At 52.1% G+C, this 17,417-nt stretch overlaps 1 protein-coding gene across 16 annotated transcripts in view; it reads right to left on the minus strand.

Moving 5' to 3' along the window:
* ABLIM2 (actin binding LIM protein family member 2) overlaps positions 1-17,417 on the minus strand; it is a 195,310-nt gene that overhangs the window by 125,754 nt on the left and 52,139 nt on the right. For all 16 annotated transcript variants that reach the window (XR_012091644.1, XM_073012534.1, XM_037983103.2 and 13 more), the window contains exons 2-3: positions 16,176-16,319; positions 6,829-7,012 (exon numbers count right to left, since the gene is read on the minus strand). Coding sequence is in view for 15 of the 16 variants with exons in the window: in XM_073012534.1 (XP_072868635.1) it covers positions 6,829-7,012; positions 16,176-16,319 (328 nt within the window). In the remaining variant the exon portion in view is untranslated. The remainder of the gene's footprint in view (positions 1-6,828; positions 7,013-16,175; positions 16,320-17,417) is intronic.

The raw sequence follows: 17,417 nt of genomic DNA on the forward strand, positions 1-17,417 counted from the left end.
AATCAAACCAAGACCTGTCTGGCTTCAAAGTTCCACGACTTACCTACCTGGGCCGCGAAGAGGGCAGTGTCTTTAAAAGCACACCTCGTAGACAGGAAGATGCTGGACGATTGGATCCTGTCTTTATCTAAAATTCTGCCATTCTGCTCTAAATGGAGTTTTTGCATTTATTTCAATTTTTTAAAATTTTGCATTAAAATATCATTTACTTGACTACTGAGTTTTCTGGCACCCCCTTAAAGTCTGCCTCCGCAGCAAGTGCCGGGAGCAAGGCTGGGTGAGGGACCGCAGAGAGCCGGCCCATCCTCCTGCAGCCCGGGGATGTCTTTGGAGACTGAGGGATGGCTCAAGTAGCTGCATCTAGCAAGCTCAGGCCGGGCCACCTGCAGACAGGGCCAGAAGCACAGCCTGAGAATGCTGCCATGTCTGCCCTCGACACCTGCTGCCACCAAGCTCCCAGTAGCCGCCGGGCCACTTTCCTTCCCCAGCTGAGCCTGGCCAGAGAACCAGGTACTTTTCAGGCAGAAGCCTGTGGAAGTGTCAGACCATGGGTGCCCCTTAAGTCTCCTGCGTGGCCAGGCGCGGTGGCTCACATTTGTAATCCCAGTACTTTGGGAGGCTGAGGTGGGAGGATCACTTGAGGTCAGGAGTTTGAGACCAGCTTGGCCAGTGTGGTGAAACCCCGTCTCTACTAAACATACAAAAATTAGCTGGGTGTGGTGGTGTGCACTTGTAATCTCAGCTACTTGGGAGGGTGAGGCAGGAGAATCACTTGAACTGGGAGGTAGAGGTTGCAGTGAGCCAAGTTTGCACCACTATACTCCAGCCTGGGCGAAAGAGTGAGACTCCAAAAAAAAAAAAAAAAAAAAAAAAAGGGCCCCCTGCTCAAACATCTTTGTTGGGTTCACCTGTCTTCTTCAGGGAAGAGACCATAGATGCATTGTTGAATGAATGAATGGGTGAATAAGTGAAGGACTGAAGCTCCCCTAGGGGGCCGTGCTTGGTCTGCTCTCTCCTGACGAGTCCCTGCCTGGCCTCCCACCAGGGCCTGCCAGATGGAGCTCCCTGAAGCTAGAGACCACCGTGCCTTCCCCTGCTGAAGGCCTGCCAGAGCCCCCACCTGTGGGGCTGGCATTCAGTGTCCTTGGTCCATGCAGCAGGTGTGTTCCTGGATTCCCACTGGGCCAGTACCTGCTCCTGGGGATCCAGGACAAATACAGGCTGAGCTGGGCCCAGGGCCCTCTCCTCCCATTCGCCGCCCAGGAGCCTGCACGGCTCTCCCATGCCCATGTTGCCACTGTGTGAGTGCTGTGGTCTGCTGCCCCCTGGGTCTCAGTGTCTTGCACCCTCCCTGTCGTGGGAGATCTTGAGACAGAGTAGGAGCCCCTCCGCATCCCTGGATGTGCTTGGAGCGAATATCTGGCTGTGTAACCCGGAGCAAGTTACTCAGCCTCTCTGAAACGCTTCTCACCTATAAAGTAGGACAGAGAACTCCTGCATTCCAGGTTTGTATTCACACATTCATTCGCCCACAGGACATCCTGCCTGGGAAGCTCTGGCATATTGCCTGGGCCTGAGAGGGGCTGACTCAATGGCATCTATGATTTTATTTCCTCAACTTTATTGAGGTACATTGTGACGAATGTACACACCCGTGTAGCTGCCACCACCACATCATGAAATGGAACATTCTTTCCACTGCAAAAAGCCCCCTGTGGTTGTCTACAATCACACTGCCTGTGACCTCTGGCCCCAGGCACCAGGATCATCATTGTCACCACGGCCCCAGACACTGTGACTATCACTGTCACCGTGGATTAGATTTTTTTTTTTTTTTTTTTTTTTTTTTTGTGGAATCACAGAGCACGTAGTCTTTGGTGTTTTGTCAGCGTCGTGTTTTTGAGATTCACCCGTGCTATTGCCCATGTCGATCCTTTGTTCCTTTGAGGACTAAGCAGTGTCCGTCCCATGGACAAACCACAATAGCCATTCCATGCAACTGCGGGGGGCTTCTGGGCTGTTTCCAGTTTGAGGCTGTTACAAATAAAGCTGTTAAGCACAGTTGCCAACTAGCCTCTCCGCGGATGCAAGCTTTCCTTCTGGGTGAATGCAGAAGACGGGTTTTCTGATCATGTGCTCAGGGTGTATTTAACTTTATCGGAAACTGCCAAGCCGGTTTCCACGGCCACAGTGCATGTTCGGCACTGGAGGGGCACTCCTCTGGCTTCGCATCCTCCCCAGCACCTGCCACAGTCCATCTTTTTAGCTTTAGTCGTTCTAATGGAGGTGTAATGGCATTTCTTTGCTGTTTTCATTTGCATACCCCGTGACTAATGATGATAAACATTGTTTCACGTATGGTGTTGGTCATTTGTGTGTGTGTGTGTGTATACATATATACTTTTTTTTTGAGACACACTATTGCTCTGTCATCCAGGCTGGAGTGCAGTGGCACAATCTTGGCTCACTGCAACCTCTGTCTCCTGGGTTCAAGTGATCCTCCTGCCTCAGCCTCCTGAGTAGCTGGGATTACAGGTGCCTGCCACTACACCCGGCTAATTTTTATATTTTTAGTAGAGATGGCGTTTCACCATGTTGGCCAGGCTGGTCTTGAACTCCTGACCTCAAGCAATCTGCCCACCTCAGCCTCCCAATGTGCTGGGATTACAGGCGTGAGCCACCGCACCCGGCCCATATGTATGTGTTCTTTAGTGAAGTGTGAAAGACAATAGGATCTCAGGACCCCAAACTCACTGTGCCAAAGGGAAAGTTAAGCTGGGAACTGAGTTATGCAAAAACTGCTTTCCTTTTGTTTCCTGAGAGCTGTAGTTTCACAACCCCATGTCACATGTGAAATGCAAAACAGAATGGCGTATGACAAATGTAAAATGTGGATTTACAGAGGGTTCGTCTTAACTGTTTCCTCCACTCCCTCTTTTCACATGTAAAACATAGATTTACTGAGGCTCTGATTAGCATATGAAATCTAACTATAAAGACTGAGGCTATCTGCCTCATGGTCCTCCTCCCCCTTTTTTTCTCTCCTTCTTGGTCTTTCCCCTTTAAATACCGAAGTGTCCCAAACCCCCTTTGGAAAAAGAACAGCTCGCAAGTGCTCCTGTGGCTTGCATTTCACCCTGGGCACATCCTCAACCTTGGCTAAATAAATCTCTCCTGGATTGAGCCCTGCCTCAATCTCTTTTTGGTTTATAGTTGTCTCTGTTAAACTCTTTTGCCCATTTTTTTAAAAGTTTTTTCGAGATAGAGTCTCCCTCTGTCACCCAGGCCGGAGTACAGTGGTGTGATCTTGGCTCACTGCAACCTCTACCTCCTGGGTTCAAGTGATTCTCCTGCCTCAGCCTTCCAAGTACCTGGGATTACAGGCACCCACCATTATGCCTGGCTAATTTTTGTATTTTTAGTAAAGACAGGGTTTCACCATGTTGGCCAGGCTGGTCTCGAACTCCTGACCTCAAGCGATTCACCCGGCTCAGCCTCCCAAAGTGCTGGGATTACAGGTGTGAGCCACTGCACCCAGCCTCTTTTGCCCATTTGTAACAAGATTTTTGGTCTTATTATTGAGTTGTGAATAATCACTATTTTGTAAATAATCCATATTTTGTAGAGCAGTGCTGCATCGGACACAGGTGTGAGGGCTCACCCTTGAACTCATACTAACACGGCGCTCTCTGCCAGCTGATGGCTTGCTTTTACGGGTTCTCATTTTGCATTTCCTTCAGCCCACAAAACTTCCTGTAAGTGTATTTTGGTGCAGGTTGGCTGGCAACAAATTCTCTTAGCTTTGTGGGTCTAAAAAAGTCTTTATAGTGCCTTCGTTTCTCAGTAACAGTTTTGACATTTTATTCGCATACAATATAATGTACAATCCAGCAGCTTTTAGCATATTCTGAGTTGTGTGACTATCACCATAATCGATTTTAGAACAATCTCATCACCCACAAAAGAAATCCCATGCCCTTTAGCAGTCTTGCCTTCAGCTTTGGAAGTCTTTTGTGCTTAGTCTAGAATTATTTGATAGATATTCTTCTCTCAGCATTTAAGAAATGTTGTTCTATTGTCTTCTAGCCTACATAGCTTCTGATGAGAAGTCTGGAGTCATACCTTTGTTCCTCTGTAAATAATATTTTTTTTCCTCGGGCTGCTTTTAAGATTTCTTTTTAGCACTGGTTTTCAGCAATTTGATTAGGATAGATTTGGTAGATTCTGATGTGTTTATTCTGCTTGATGTTCATTGAAATTCTTGGATCCATGTGTTTACAGTTTTCATCAAATTTGCAAAATGTTCAGCAATTCCTTCCTTAAGTACTTTTTGGTCTCCCTTATCCACCTAGATAGAGACATAGATCTACAACCACAGGTCCCTGAGGGGCTTTTCATGTTTTTCAGTCTTTTTGTCTCTCTGCTTAAGTTTGAATTCTTTCTAATGCTGTGTCTTCAAGTTTTCTGATATTTTCTTCCAAAATACCCAATCTACTTCTAATTCCTTTCAGGAGATTTTCCACTTCAGCCATTGTATTGTTCATTTCTACAAGTACCAGTGGTTTCTTTTTATATCTTCCATAACTCTCCTATTTATGTTCATGTTTCCTTAAAATACTTAATCATATTTACAGTAGCTATTTTAAAGTCATTATGGGCTCATTTACCATTCCTGTCATTTCTGGGCCTATTGTTACTGACTTTTCTTCTGGGTTTGGGTCACATTTCCTAGTTTCCTTTTATTAGGTTGCTGTTTGTTACGATTACTTTTAATGACAAAACCCACAATTACTTTTGCAACAACCTAATACAACTAGTAATTTTTCTTTCTTTCTTTCTTTCTTTTTTTTTGAGAGACAAGGTCTTGCTTATTACCCAGGCTGGAGAGCAGCGGTGCAATCATAGCTCACTGCAGCCTCAAAATCCTGGGCCCAAGCCATCCTCCCACCCTAGCCTCTCATGTAGCTGGGACTACAGGCATGCACCACCATGCCAGGCTAATTTTTAAATTTTTTGTAGAGACAGGGTCTTGCTATGTCACGCAGGCTGATCTCGAACTCCCAGCCTCAAGAGATCCTCGCACCTCAGCCTCCCAAAGTGGAGGGATTATAGTCATGAGCTGCTGTGCCTAGCCGTCACCAGCAAGTTTTGACTGGACACTGAACACTTATAAATTTTACATTGTTGAATGCTGGATTTTTAAAAATCTTCTCGTGAAAAGTGTTGGGCTTTGCTCTGGCAGACAGTTTATTTGCAGATCCGCACGATCTCTTAAAAAAATAATTAATCAAAAAAATAGAGGTGGGGTCTCTTTATGTTTCCCAAGCTGGTCTCCAATTCCTGATCTCAAGCAATCCTCCTGTGTTGGCCTCCCAAGGTGCTGGATTACCGGTGTGGGCCTCCGCGCCCAGCCAGCGTGATCTTTCTGAGGCTCGTTTTCTGCTTTGGCTGAGCAGGTTCACTGTAGCCTTCACTCTAGGGCTGTTTTGTCTTCTGGATAAGACATGACCCTTTTTGTGTCCACGCTGGGGTTCAACAAGGAATCTCCGCCCTGGACAGGACTCGGATGTTTCCCAAATCCAGGAATTGTTTCACTGGCAGCCACCTGGTCATGCTCTGCCCCACTGTGTGAAATTCCTCTATGACTACAGGGCTTCGTGCTTGGTCAAAGACTCCAAGGCACCTGTGCAGATCGGTGCTCTTGTCCGCTGTGCTCCCACCCCTCTGGCATCGTGCCCAACAAGTTCCAGCTGTGCCTGTCTTTCTAGTCACTGTCTCCTGCCTCAGGACGATGCCACACTCCCCTTGGATCTCTCCCCCAACCCCACGCTAGCCTTCCAGAAACTGCCTCCAGGAAGGAAGCTGGGGCAATCACAGGCCTCGCGTCACTTAACTTGTTCCCTTCTCTTAGTTCTCAGCCCCAGAGTCTGGATATGGTTGTTTCATATATTGTGTCCAGTTTCCTTGTTGTTGCCGGTAGCTGGACAAGTCCAGTCCCAGTGACTCCAACATGACCAGGGCTGTCTGTTATTATTTTTAAAAATAATAGATTAACCAGGGGCGATCTTTCAAACCAACTGTGAGATGTCAACCCTCATCTCTAAGCTACGTACACAAAAATCAAACATTCAGATGATCCCTGGGAGAAGTCTGACCCAGGTCACGCTACGATGACACAGCGCGACTCTCCCTAGAAATACTCCTTGTCATCGTCACCTCCTGTCCTTAGCATCCTCTGACAAAGATTCCATTTCTGTCCCTGGCGCATGCTGTAACCACAGGGAACTGCTTTGGAAACAACATTGAAAATGTCCCCTGCAAACTGGGTGTGGTGAGACAGGGAGTACAGAACAGAAAATAAACTGTTTTTCATGTTTTTATTCTTTGTTTTCTAGAAACAGAACATTTCCTCTGGGAGGAACAAGTCAGGGGCTGTGGACGGAAGGGGGAGGTAGGGACCACGTGGGAAGGCTGCCTTCAGGCCTCCCTGCTCAGCCCCAGGAGGTGCAGGCAGAGGAGGGCCGGTGCAGTCTTGCTGCCCGGGCGAGGACCCAGTCTCCGCAGCCAGCGCTCACTGCTTGCTTGCTCTGTGCCATGCACCAGACCCAACGCGGGGCAGCCCACCCCTGCCCTGGCAGAGCTCCCTGAGAGGAGGCCTCTGGACACACCACGACAGAAGGGTGTAGACTGTGGGCCCTGGGACAGCCTCGCAGCAGGATGCAGAGGGCAGATCACGGGAGGGAGCAGGAGGAAGAAGGCAAGGGAGGGAGGGAAGGAGAAAGGCCTGGAGAGGCCGGGGCAGCGGAGGCCAGGTGCCCGCTCACTCACCGGCAGACGGCGCACACAAAGCAGTCGGGGTGGTAGGTCTTGCCCAGCGCCGACACCACCTCACCCTCGATGAACTGGTCACAGCTGAAGCAGCGGGTGCCGTAGAGCCTCTGGTAGTCCAGCGTGCAGATGTACTCGCCCTGCCGCACGAAGAAGCCGCCCTCGGCCAGGTCGCAGCCGCATGCTGGGGGAGGACGGGCGAGGCGGTGTTAGCGGCAGAGGGGACCATCTCCACGTCCTTCAGGCCCCAGGTGGACCCCCCTCCACACACGCACCACCACCTGACACAGGCACCGAGGCCTCAGCACACACTTGGGGTGGCTCACTCAACTCTTGGTGGGTCAGGCTCCTGGGACAGACTCCAGCTCTGGCCCCTGGCCTGCTGGTGAGTGGACTTTCCTTACAGAAGTTTGGGAAAAGGGCGCTGACCAGGACAAGAGCCAGGCTCTCCTGAGGGGCTGCCCAGCCTTCCACCCTCGCTAGGATGCCCAGCCTCTGTGACCCTGCCAGGAGTGGTCCCTGAGCCCCTCCTGTCCTCCAGTGGGCTGTTTCCAGCACTGGGCGTATAGATCAGGAAGGGTCTAAAGTGTGATCACCTACTGTGTGCTAGACTCTGTGCTGGGGGCCGAAGGTTCCCAGGAGGACAGACTAGGTCCTTGTGGTCGGTGCCTCCAGCCCCGCTCGAGACTTCCCAGCCCCCTCCCCCACTCCTCTGGGTCTCCATGCCCTCACGGTCCTCGGTGCCTGTCTCCCCACAGTGTGAACAAGGCCAGCCCTGCAGGAGAGCCTGCGTGTTCCCGAAAGGAAAGAACTGTCTCTTTTCCCAACACACACCTGCCCCAGGAAGCTGAAGCCCTGGAGTTCTATGGAGGGCCGAGGGATCTCTGCCAGGTGGGGAAAGGAACACTCGCCCTCAGGACGACCTGCTGGTCATCACCAGCTCAGAGGCCCTGAGTCCTTGTCCTGAGCACGAGTGCATTCCTCCCATAAGCTTCCCCTCCAGTGCCAGGGCCACGTGGAGGCCATGCGTGGTTTCAGAGGGAGCAGCCCACAGCCTCCCCTGACCTGGCTGGCCCAGCCCCTCCCTGCTAGTATCACAGAGGAACCCCCTGCAGCCCCAGCCCCTCTGGCCTGGTCAGTCCTGGGGCCTGCCTGCTGGGTCAGTGCAGCTCACAGCCACCAAGGAAGGGCTTTGAGAAACCATGTAGCTCTCATATATTTTAAAGCTGACATCTAAAAGTTGTCATTACAATGTTAACTGTTTGCAAAGGATGTCGTTTCTGCATATTGTGAATATGCGCAACTTTAAAGTGAACGGTTACATCATTCCTTCGAGGGCATCCAGTGGGATATCAAGTCCAAAGCAAGACCCTCAACATCTGCCTACAAAACCCCCAAAAGCGCTCTGGAAACAAACTGGCTGGAAGCACCAGAGCAGCTGGAAAGCCTGTATTCCAGCGTTTAGTTTTCTCCCTTTCTACAAAGAGATGTTTGCTCTTCTGATATGGTGAGATGTCAACCGAACAGCTGAGATTCCAGATGCAGGAGCTGCCGGGATTCAAATCCCAGCTCCACCTGCATAGTGTGCTGTGTCCCTGGGCAAGTTCCTTAACCTCTCTGGGCCTCCTTGTCCTCATCTAGCACACAGAACCTACTTCAGAGGGGTACACGGCAGCACAGATGAGCATCCCGTGAGCCAGTGCGACCTGAGACCTGAGTTCTGCCTGGCTCAGCGTCGAGGCCCTGGCTGCTGCTGTAATGGCTGGTCCTAAGAGGCCCGAGCTGGAGATGCTGATTCTTAATTCTGTCTCAATGTGAGAATGAAAACCCAGAATGAAACCCAGTCTAGACAGTCCGGGAGGGATGAGGACATGGTGTGAGATGCCTGCACTCGCTCCTCCTGGGTGTTCCGGGGCATTTATGAGAAACAGCCAAGGACTCCCAGCATCGAAGGGAAGCTGCAGATAGGTGGGCCTCAGGCCTGGGCCAGGGTGCCCTAGCTCTGCACTCCACGCTCTGGCTCACAAAAATCCAGAAGGAAACCCGGGCTGAGGATTAAAATGCTTTGTCTGATCTTGCACCATAGTGTCGACCAAGCAAATACATCCCAACTGGGGAGAACCAGAGACTTGGGGGCCTCACTTTGGAGCATCGTAGTATTCTGATATCAGCGCCACCCGCACCAAGACAGTAGCTGGATGGTGATCGGGCTCACAGCACTCACGGCTCTGGCATTTGTCTATTTCTCTACTCTTCATAAAGACATGACGGTGTGGGGTGTTCCTTAAAGGAGGAGCATGGGGCAGTGGTTCCGGTGCCCCACTCCAGCACCGTGAGTCCACTCCTGGGAGCACCAGCAAGTGAGTACGTCCAGCCCCAGCCGTTACCTGGGAGGTTGCTGGTCAGATTCTAGCTGTCCTGAGTATGCCAAGGTCACCACAAGGCGATTAAAACCCAGACCTCTGGCCGGGTGCGGTGGCTCACGCCTGTAATCCCAGCACTTTGGGAGGCCGAGGCAGGTGGATCATGAGGTCAGGAGATTGAGACCATCCTGGCTAACACGGTGAAACCCCAACTCTACTACTAAAAATACAAAAAATTAGCTGGGCACAGTGACGGGTAGTCCCAGATACTTGGGAGGCTAAGGCAGGAGAATGGCGTGAAGCCGGGAGGCGGAGCTTGCAGTGAGCCGAGATCGCTCCACTGCACTCCAGCCTGGGAGACAGAGGGAGACTCCGTCTCAGAACAAAAAACAAAACAACAACAACAACAAAAACAAAAACCCCAGACCTCTGTCTGCTAAAAATAAAGCGTTCAAGTTCCCTGGTCATTTTAGAAGTCCTTAAGGACACAACACATTGTTCTTATATTGCGTTTTGTCATTTATCAAATTAGCACAGACATTGGCGCGAGGCAGGGGAGGTGGGGGTGACGGCAGCACCATCCTTCGGGCACATGCTGTGGTCATTTACAAGAAACAGGCAGGAGAGGGTGGCGGCCGGGGGGAAAGGGTGAATCAGCACCACTTTCTGGAATACCAGTTGGCACTGACTCCAAGGAATGTGAAAACTTCCCACCCTTTGATCCAGCAGTCCCTCTCCTGGGATTGTCCCAAGGAAATGACCATGACTGACACAGAAATTCAGTTGCAACAATGTTCCCTGCATTATAGATACAGTAAAATGTCATACATAGATCCCTGGGCTTTAGAGTCAGGCAGCCTGGGCTTGAGTCCTTGCTCCTCCCACTTCCCAGCTGTGTGACCTTGACCAAGTTACTTATCCTCTCTGAACCTCAGAGTCCTCATGTGTAGAATAGAGGTAGCAATACCAATCTTGCATGGCGGCTGTAAGAAATCAATGAGATGAAGGTCAGACGCGGTGGCTCACGTCTGTAATCCCAGCACTTTGGGAGGCTGTGGCAGGCAGATCACCTGAGGTCAGGAGTTCAAGACCAGTCTGACCAACATGGAGAAACCTCGTTTCTACTAAAAATACAAAATTAGCCGGGAGTGGTAGTGCATGCCTGTAATCCCAGATACTTGGGAGGCTGAGGCAGGAGAATCGATTGAACCCGGGAGGCGGAGGTTGTAGTGAGCCAAGATCGCGCCACTGCACTCCAGCCTGGGCGACAAGAATGACACTCCGTCTCAAAAAACAAAACAAAACAAAAAAAAAAAAACAAGAAAAGATAAAGAAATCAATGAGATGAGGTTTAGCAAGCCATGCATTGGGAGGAATTTGGGAGGATATTGACATGAATGTGAGGAATTTGTATGGTGAGAAAGTGCCTACACACTAATTTGAAGTGAACGAATCAGGCATACGGCCGGCATGCCTTCAAATTTTAAAGAGACCCAGACAAGGGGAAAGCTGGGAGGAATATACACCCAGATCCGAACAGGGACCACCCAGGGTGCTGTCCACCCACTGCTCTCTATTTTTCTGTATTGGTGAGTGGAAGAAGGAGATGCCAATTCACATCAAAACACAAGAAAACAGAGAACCCCAGGGGGCTGAGTGAGCCTTAACCTAGGCGAGGGCTCCAGGGCTGGCCAGTCATCGCGGCTCCAAGTCTTGACCCAGTCCAGCTCAGGGTCCCATTCTGTGAATAACAGGGCGATGGGGTGGACGTCATCTGAGAGTCCTCCTGCCGGGACTTTCACAACTCTGCCATGTGATCTTGACTCTCCTGGCACCCTGTGCAGCTCAGGCTGTGCGGAACAAGCAGTGCCCTGGGCCGGGTCCAAGGCCCACCTGTCTGGAGCTTCCCTTTGATGCTGGAGGCCCATGGGTGTTTCTCATAAATGCCTGGAATACCCAGGAGGCACGTGTGCAGGCATCTTGCACCATTCCTTCACTCCTCCCAGACCGCCTAGAACAGGCGGCTATTTATAGTCCCAGATGGATGCGTCCTCAGGGACAACTCCACCTGCCTTACGTGCGCAGCTCACGGACCCTCCTCCGGACACGTGTCCTTCCCTCCCTGCCTGTTTTCTTGGCTCTTGCTAAAATCGTGGACTGGCTCAGTTCCGCTTCCAATTGGACCAGAAAATGCCTGCTTTCCTGAGGGCACACGAGGGTATGGCCTCATCTTTTCATCATTGCAAGTAGGAGACAACAGATCATGGTTAAAACATATTCCCAAAGCTCAGAGCTCAGCCATCCTTTGAAGGCCAAGTAAACCAGATTCGTTTTTACAGGCACTCCGTCCTATGCATTTGATGTATTTATGTTCTACATGTATTCCCATTTGTAGGGTAAAGACAGAGCCAGCTGGATCTCAAAGACATCCAGAATGAGATACCTTCATACCCCTCATCCCAGCTGCCATTGGCTCCAGTCTAGGTGCCTGCACCTGCTTCTACCCTCCTCCTGACTCCTAGCCTGGCCTCCATGCACCAGCAAGCACCCAGAGATCCATGGAAAACTACAAGGATGGAGCAGGATCCTCCTCTGCGCTTCCTTGCTGGTGTCAAAGCCACAGTCCTTGCAGGGATGCAGAGGCTCTACCTCCCTTATCCCCTTGGTCATTCTGCTCCAGCCACATGGGCCTCCTGCTGTTTCCAAACCTGCCTGCTTCCGGGTCTCTGCACTGGCTGTTCCCTCTGGTGGGAACACCTTTCCCTCACTAACTCCCTCACCTCCTTCCAACGGGCTTTGCCCAGAGGTCACCTCCTCCGTGAGGCCCACCCTGACCACCAGTTTGCATCTTTCCTTCCCTAGCAGGGCTCACTTCCTAGCACATGATGAAATTCGCTTATTTATTCTTTATGGTGTTATTGTCTGTCTCCTTGCATTAGAACTGGTCCCCATGAGGACAGGATGTCTGTTTTGTTAACGGCTATCTTCCATACACCCTGAACAGCGCCTGGCACATAGTAAATGCTCAATAAATAGTTGTTGAATGCCTTTACTTAGAAAAACGGGGTTGAGGCACCTGCCTAAGAGCCACATGGGCTGTGGGTGGCAGAGGTGGAATTTGAATGCCCAAGCCTGGGGCAGCCATGGACAAGAGGATAATCATACGATTTCACAGATTTCCCAGGTAAACTGAGGCACAAGTGCCTGGGGAGTGGGAACCCAATATAGTGGGACCTCTCGAATCAGAATTAGGTTGTGATACAATTGTCTTCCCTGCGAACAGACGTTGCTCTGGCTCACCTGGTAATGTGCCTTCCCGAGGACGGCCATGATTGGGCTAAGTCAGCCACGATCCCCCCGTTCCTGTTTGCCAGTGGGGGTGAATATGTGACTGAGTTCTGGCCAATGAGTCATATGGGGAAGTCTATGGGGACTTCAGGAAAGGGCTCTCCTCCCTAGTGAGAGGGAGGGTTATGCGAGGAGAGAGCCTTTGCCTGTGTACACCTCCAGGCTGGATGCCATGCGGTGAGAACGTGATGCTGGAGCAACAGCAGCCATCTGAGACCATGAGGAGAGGCACTGATGACAGGCACAGGGTGCTGTGTGGGAGAGAGAACGTTTGGGCGTCTCTCTCTAATTAAACTCTGGTCAGTTGTTTAATTAGCCAACCCTGGGGTAGGGGTATGGGGCTACCTTCAGACTTCGTGTTAAGATGATAAATATCCATGTTGGATATTTATGAGTTGGGTCTTCTTTTTATTCATCCCAAAGCACCCTCAATGATTCATAAGCTGCATTCTCATGAGAGCCTGGAGAGAAGATTCATCCAAGACTGTACGGTCCTCAGGCTTAAACAAATGCGGCTCATTTGAAAGCTTGCAGGAAATCTTAGTTACTCTGTGCCATTCTCCAGCGCAGAGGTCACCCACCGAAGGCAGAGCTTTCCCAGGAGAAGGGGTGGTCACTGCCCTGGCTGCCGCATCTGCAGGGCCAACAGTCCTGGCACAGGTGCCTGGCACACAGTGCGACTCTACCTGGCTGGGAGTGGGTACGTGGTGGATCTTGACACCAGCCTGCCCTCAGACCCCTGCCACTGCTGGAACCTATGGTCACTAACTGTCTTAGGTGATGGAGTGTGAGTCCCTGGCCCTGGGTCAGCCTGCCATTGACACTGTCTCATCCCACCACCTGTAGCTGGTGAGGAAGGGGTTATGGTTATTCCACACCCACTGGAGGAGGCTGAAGTGGTCTCTGCCCAGGTGACACAGGAGGGGGACCCGGGCAGTTTCCACCACCCATGAGTCCCCTGGGTCACAGGAGGTGATGAACTGGACTCAGGTCTGATGCACTTTGCTGCATGCCCAAGGTCTGTGCTTACGGAAATCCTTTCAAATAAAGTGCAAGCTTCCCCTTTGTCTTTTAAAATAGGCTTTTCAAAAGAGGCATCTAATGGATTTTGCTTTCCAGAAATGTGGCAAATGTATCTTTATGGAGAGTTGAAAAAATGAGACCAGACAAATCCCACGATGCCCTGGAAAGCCCTAATGAAAAGCACGAAATCCACCAGCTGCAGGGAGAGAAAGGCCAGGGCGTAGGCCACCCCTTCTCCCAGGCAACTGCCCCTGGCGCTGACACACCCCCTTCGCTCTGCAGCCCGGGCGAGGATCTGGAGGCTCGGGAAGGCAGGTGGACCACCGGCTTGTTTATGGAAGTGTGGGAGGATGGGGGCCGGCCACACTCACACCCACAGCTCGTTCACTCACTCCCAGAAAACAAATCCTTCCCTGCGTGTGCTGGACAGGGTGCTGTTCGCTTCATCACTCTTCCAAAGCAGCCCCCAGAACTGCCGTCCTGAGGGTGGGCCTGGGTCTGCAGGTGAGAACGGGGCTTCCTGCTGCCTTTGTCAGGCAGCGCAGTGGTATTGGGGCACGCAGGGCATCAGGGTGCTGTGGGCGGAATTCACTGAGGGCCGAGCCAGGCTGTAGATGTGCAGGCAATCCCCCGTCCATGTGATTCTGGGGGACTGAGTGCCCCCAGTGATGTCTCTGATAGTCACCCACGTCCTTGGACAAAGTCTCAGCATCTCTGAGGGGCGGGGCTGGGGTCTGCCTCAGCCCAGGGGATCCAGGGCATTCCCACTCCTGCCAGACATGGTGCAGCCCGCTTGGGGTCCCAGGGCCAGTGGAGAGCTGGCTGGGCTCAGCATCTTCCGTAAGTCACCAACCCCCTGGAGGGCCCCAGGTGCCGTGCTGTGGACTTAGGTCTCCTCCAGGACCAGCGGCACCAGGGTCAGTTCTCAGATGGTCCCCTTTTAGCAGCAGAAGAGTCTAGGCCATTGTTTTCAAGCAACAGAACTGTACACACGGTCTTTACACTGCGCCTGCAAACACGAAGCGGACTAGTGGACAATGTCTGCACTCCGATGGGCAGGGCTGAGACAGCACCTGCTCCCCTCCTGCTGCTCCCCCATACTCGGGAGACCCTCAAGGCGCCTCCACAGAAACCCAGGAGGGAAGACCCTGGCCCAGGGGCTGCAGACATGCCTGGAATGCAAACCCTGGGCAAACTCCTGGAGCTTCCAGACCTCAGTGTCCCCCTTTCTGAAACGCAGTCATATGTCCCCCCTGGACGGCTGGTGCCAGGACGATTCCCTTCCATCTGGAGTGGCCTTTCTTCTGACAGGCAGATTTCTACTCTCTTGAGGTTCTAGACAGCACGCCACCTCCCCTGTGAAGTCCTTTCTGGAGTCTTCGAAATCCTTCCCTGTGGGCATCCCCCGCTACACACGTGCGCTTGGTTTTTACTATAAAAAGTCACCTTTTCAAATCGTATTGCACACCTTACCTAACATTATCTCCCTCACCAGACAGTGAACGCATCCATGCTAAAGCTTGTGCTTTCTTGGTCTTTAGAACATTCAAGAGGCTGGCTCACAGCAGGGCCTCCTGGAGCCTTTGCGGAGCGGATGAATCAGCCCACAACCATCACGTGGGGGCCGTGCGACGCCTGATGAAAATCATGATGCCCAATTATCTGCTTGTGGCACATTTCCTAGTTTTGTTTGCCCAGAAAAAAGCACACCGTCAGCACACTAGGGTTCATCGAGGGTCGTTATGGTTAAGCGAGTGTGAATCTCCAAATGGCCCCGGGGTTCGTCATAGGGAACCTGCAGAAGGCAGGCAGGCACAGGCCGCACACCGCAGCAGGAATTTGCAATGTCCTTAATGTAATTCCTATAAAATTGCAAACTCCTCGCATCGACATCCATCAGATTGGTTTGATTTGCACATCCCTTCCTCAGTGCTATTTTTAATCTAATTTTAGAAAATTAGCAAGGGCACATGCGCTATCTTTGTGTAGGAAGGAGGAACACGCTGGAGGGAGACTCGGCACAGGCCATCTCGGTTGGCGGGGCCTCACGTGATTTTTTTTTTTTTTGTTTTGCTTTTTTCTCATCTTTTCAGGATTATTGGAATTTAGTAGATTATTTACATTATTGTTTTATAATCATAGAGAAATTGAAGTGATTTTAGTCTGGAATAGTGGTAATGTTCTCAGTGCTACTTTGGGTGGGGGTGCCCGCATGCCTGTGGTCCAGCAAAGGTCCTGCGTGGACCCCACTGCTGAGTTCACGCAGCTGACCACGACCATTTATTTACCTGTGTGGCTGCAGTGCTCAGGTGACCACCTTCCTCTGACCCCAGGACCAGAATTCTCTGAGGCTGGGTGTAGCCACACGAGGACACCCCTGGGGACCTGGACCCTCATCCCCTGACCCTCCCCACTCTGGCGATTTCTCCATCACACCCACAAGAGACAAGGCTATGTTGAAAAGATCACACTGTCCTATGAAGATTCTGTACCTGGAGTGTTCTCCAATATCCCAGGCCTAAGCAGGGCTTCCCAGGATGCTATGAGGGCCCGGGATCGCCACTGGGAGGCCTGTTTCAGGGGCCACACTGCAGAGGACCGCGGGACACTCACCTTTGCAGACGAAGCACTTGATGTGGAAGTACTTGTCCTGCACCCGCAGCACCTCGCCCTTGCACACATTTCCACACGTGTTGCACAGAATCGCCGTGCTGGGCGACTTCTCCAGCGGGCTGGGAGCAGCCTGGGGCTGCGACACTGTTGGGAAAGAGAGAAGAAGAGTGTTCAAGGGTGGATGTGTGAGGCACAAAGGTGAGCACAACAGGGGTGTGAGGACACAGAGCTGACCCTCCCAGCAGGCCCCGCGCCCACCAGCACAAGCCCCACAGGGCATCAGGGTTGGTCTGTTGTCTTCTTTTGCCTGGGAACCCACAGGAGTCAGATTACGGAGGGGTGAGGGGCCAGAGGGCAAAGGCCAACTGGTCAACCCCCAATGTGGGCTCCTGTCTACCGTAGCCCCACGCAGGGAGGGGCCCGGGGTTCTCATGCACATGCACACCTATGGCAATGAGGCCACCACCTCCCCACCTGAAAGATGACCCAACCACAGCTGCCTTCACCTGGCACGGCCTTACCCTCTGGGGTCTCAGGGTCAAGGCACCCCCCTGTAAGCTCAGCAACCCTCAGTAGCAGGTACCAAATCTTCTCTTCTGCAAGTACAGCAGCCACGGTCCTAAGGGGAGCTCACTTCAACTTCCCTCTGGGTCCTGGGACATGGAGTTGAATATTGCTGCTGTCCCCTTAAATCTCCCTTAAAGCCACCACAGTACAGGATGTTTAAGGGATGGCTGGATGGATGGACAGGTCAGGATGGATGGTCACAGGGCCTGACTGTGCGGCTCCCGGGAACTGGGCAGGGTGACACACTCCTCATCCCCATCCTCCCAAAGCAGCTACAGAGACTAGTGCCCAGGACAGGGGGCCACGGCCCAGAAGCCTCAGGTCTGCCCTTTGAGGGGCTCCCAGTGGGCATTAGGGACGGCCAGGTGAGCAACAGTGACCACCAGGTGGCCGAGCTGGCATCGCTTTGAAGCTTGAGGAATTGGTAGATGGAGGTGAGCGAGCTGGATGTGGAGCTCTGCCAGGCACAGAGTCAGCCACACAGGACCTGGGCAAGACCCAGGCGGTGGATCCTGGGGGGCCAGCGGAGAGGAGCAGCTGACACTCGGCAAGTGCTGGCCTGCAAGAATGAATCAGCCTGGGGACTGAAGGCCCAGAGCCCAGGGCAGGCACAGGCACCAGGCAGGAGGTTCTGTGGCTAGTGCTGCAGTCGGCAGAACAATGCCCCTAAGATGT

Source organism: Chlorocebus sabaeus, chromosome 27 (assembly GCF_047675955.1).
Source record: "Chlorocebus sabaeus isolate Y175 chromosome 27, mChlSab1.0.hap1, whole genome shotgun sequence".
NCBI classification, from domain to species: domain Eukaryota; kingdom Metazoa; phylum Chordata; class Mammalia; order Primates; family Cercopithecidae; genus Chlorocebus; species Chlorocebus sabaeus.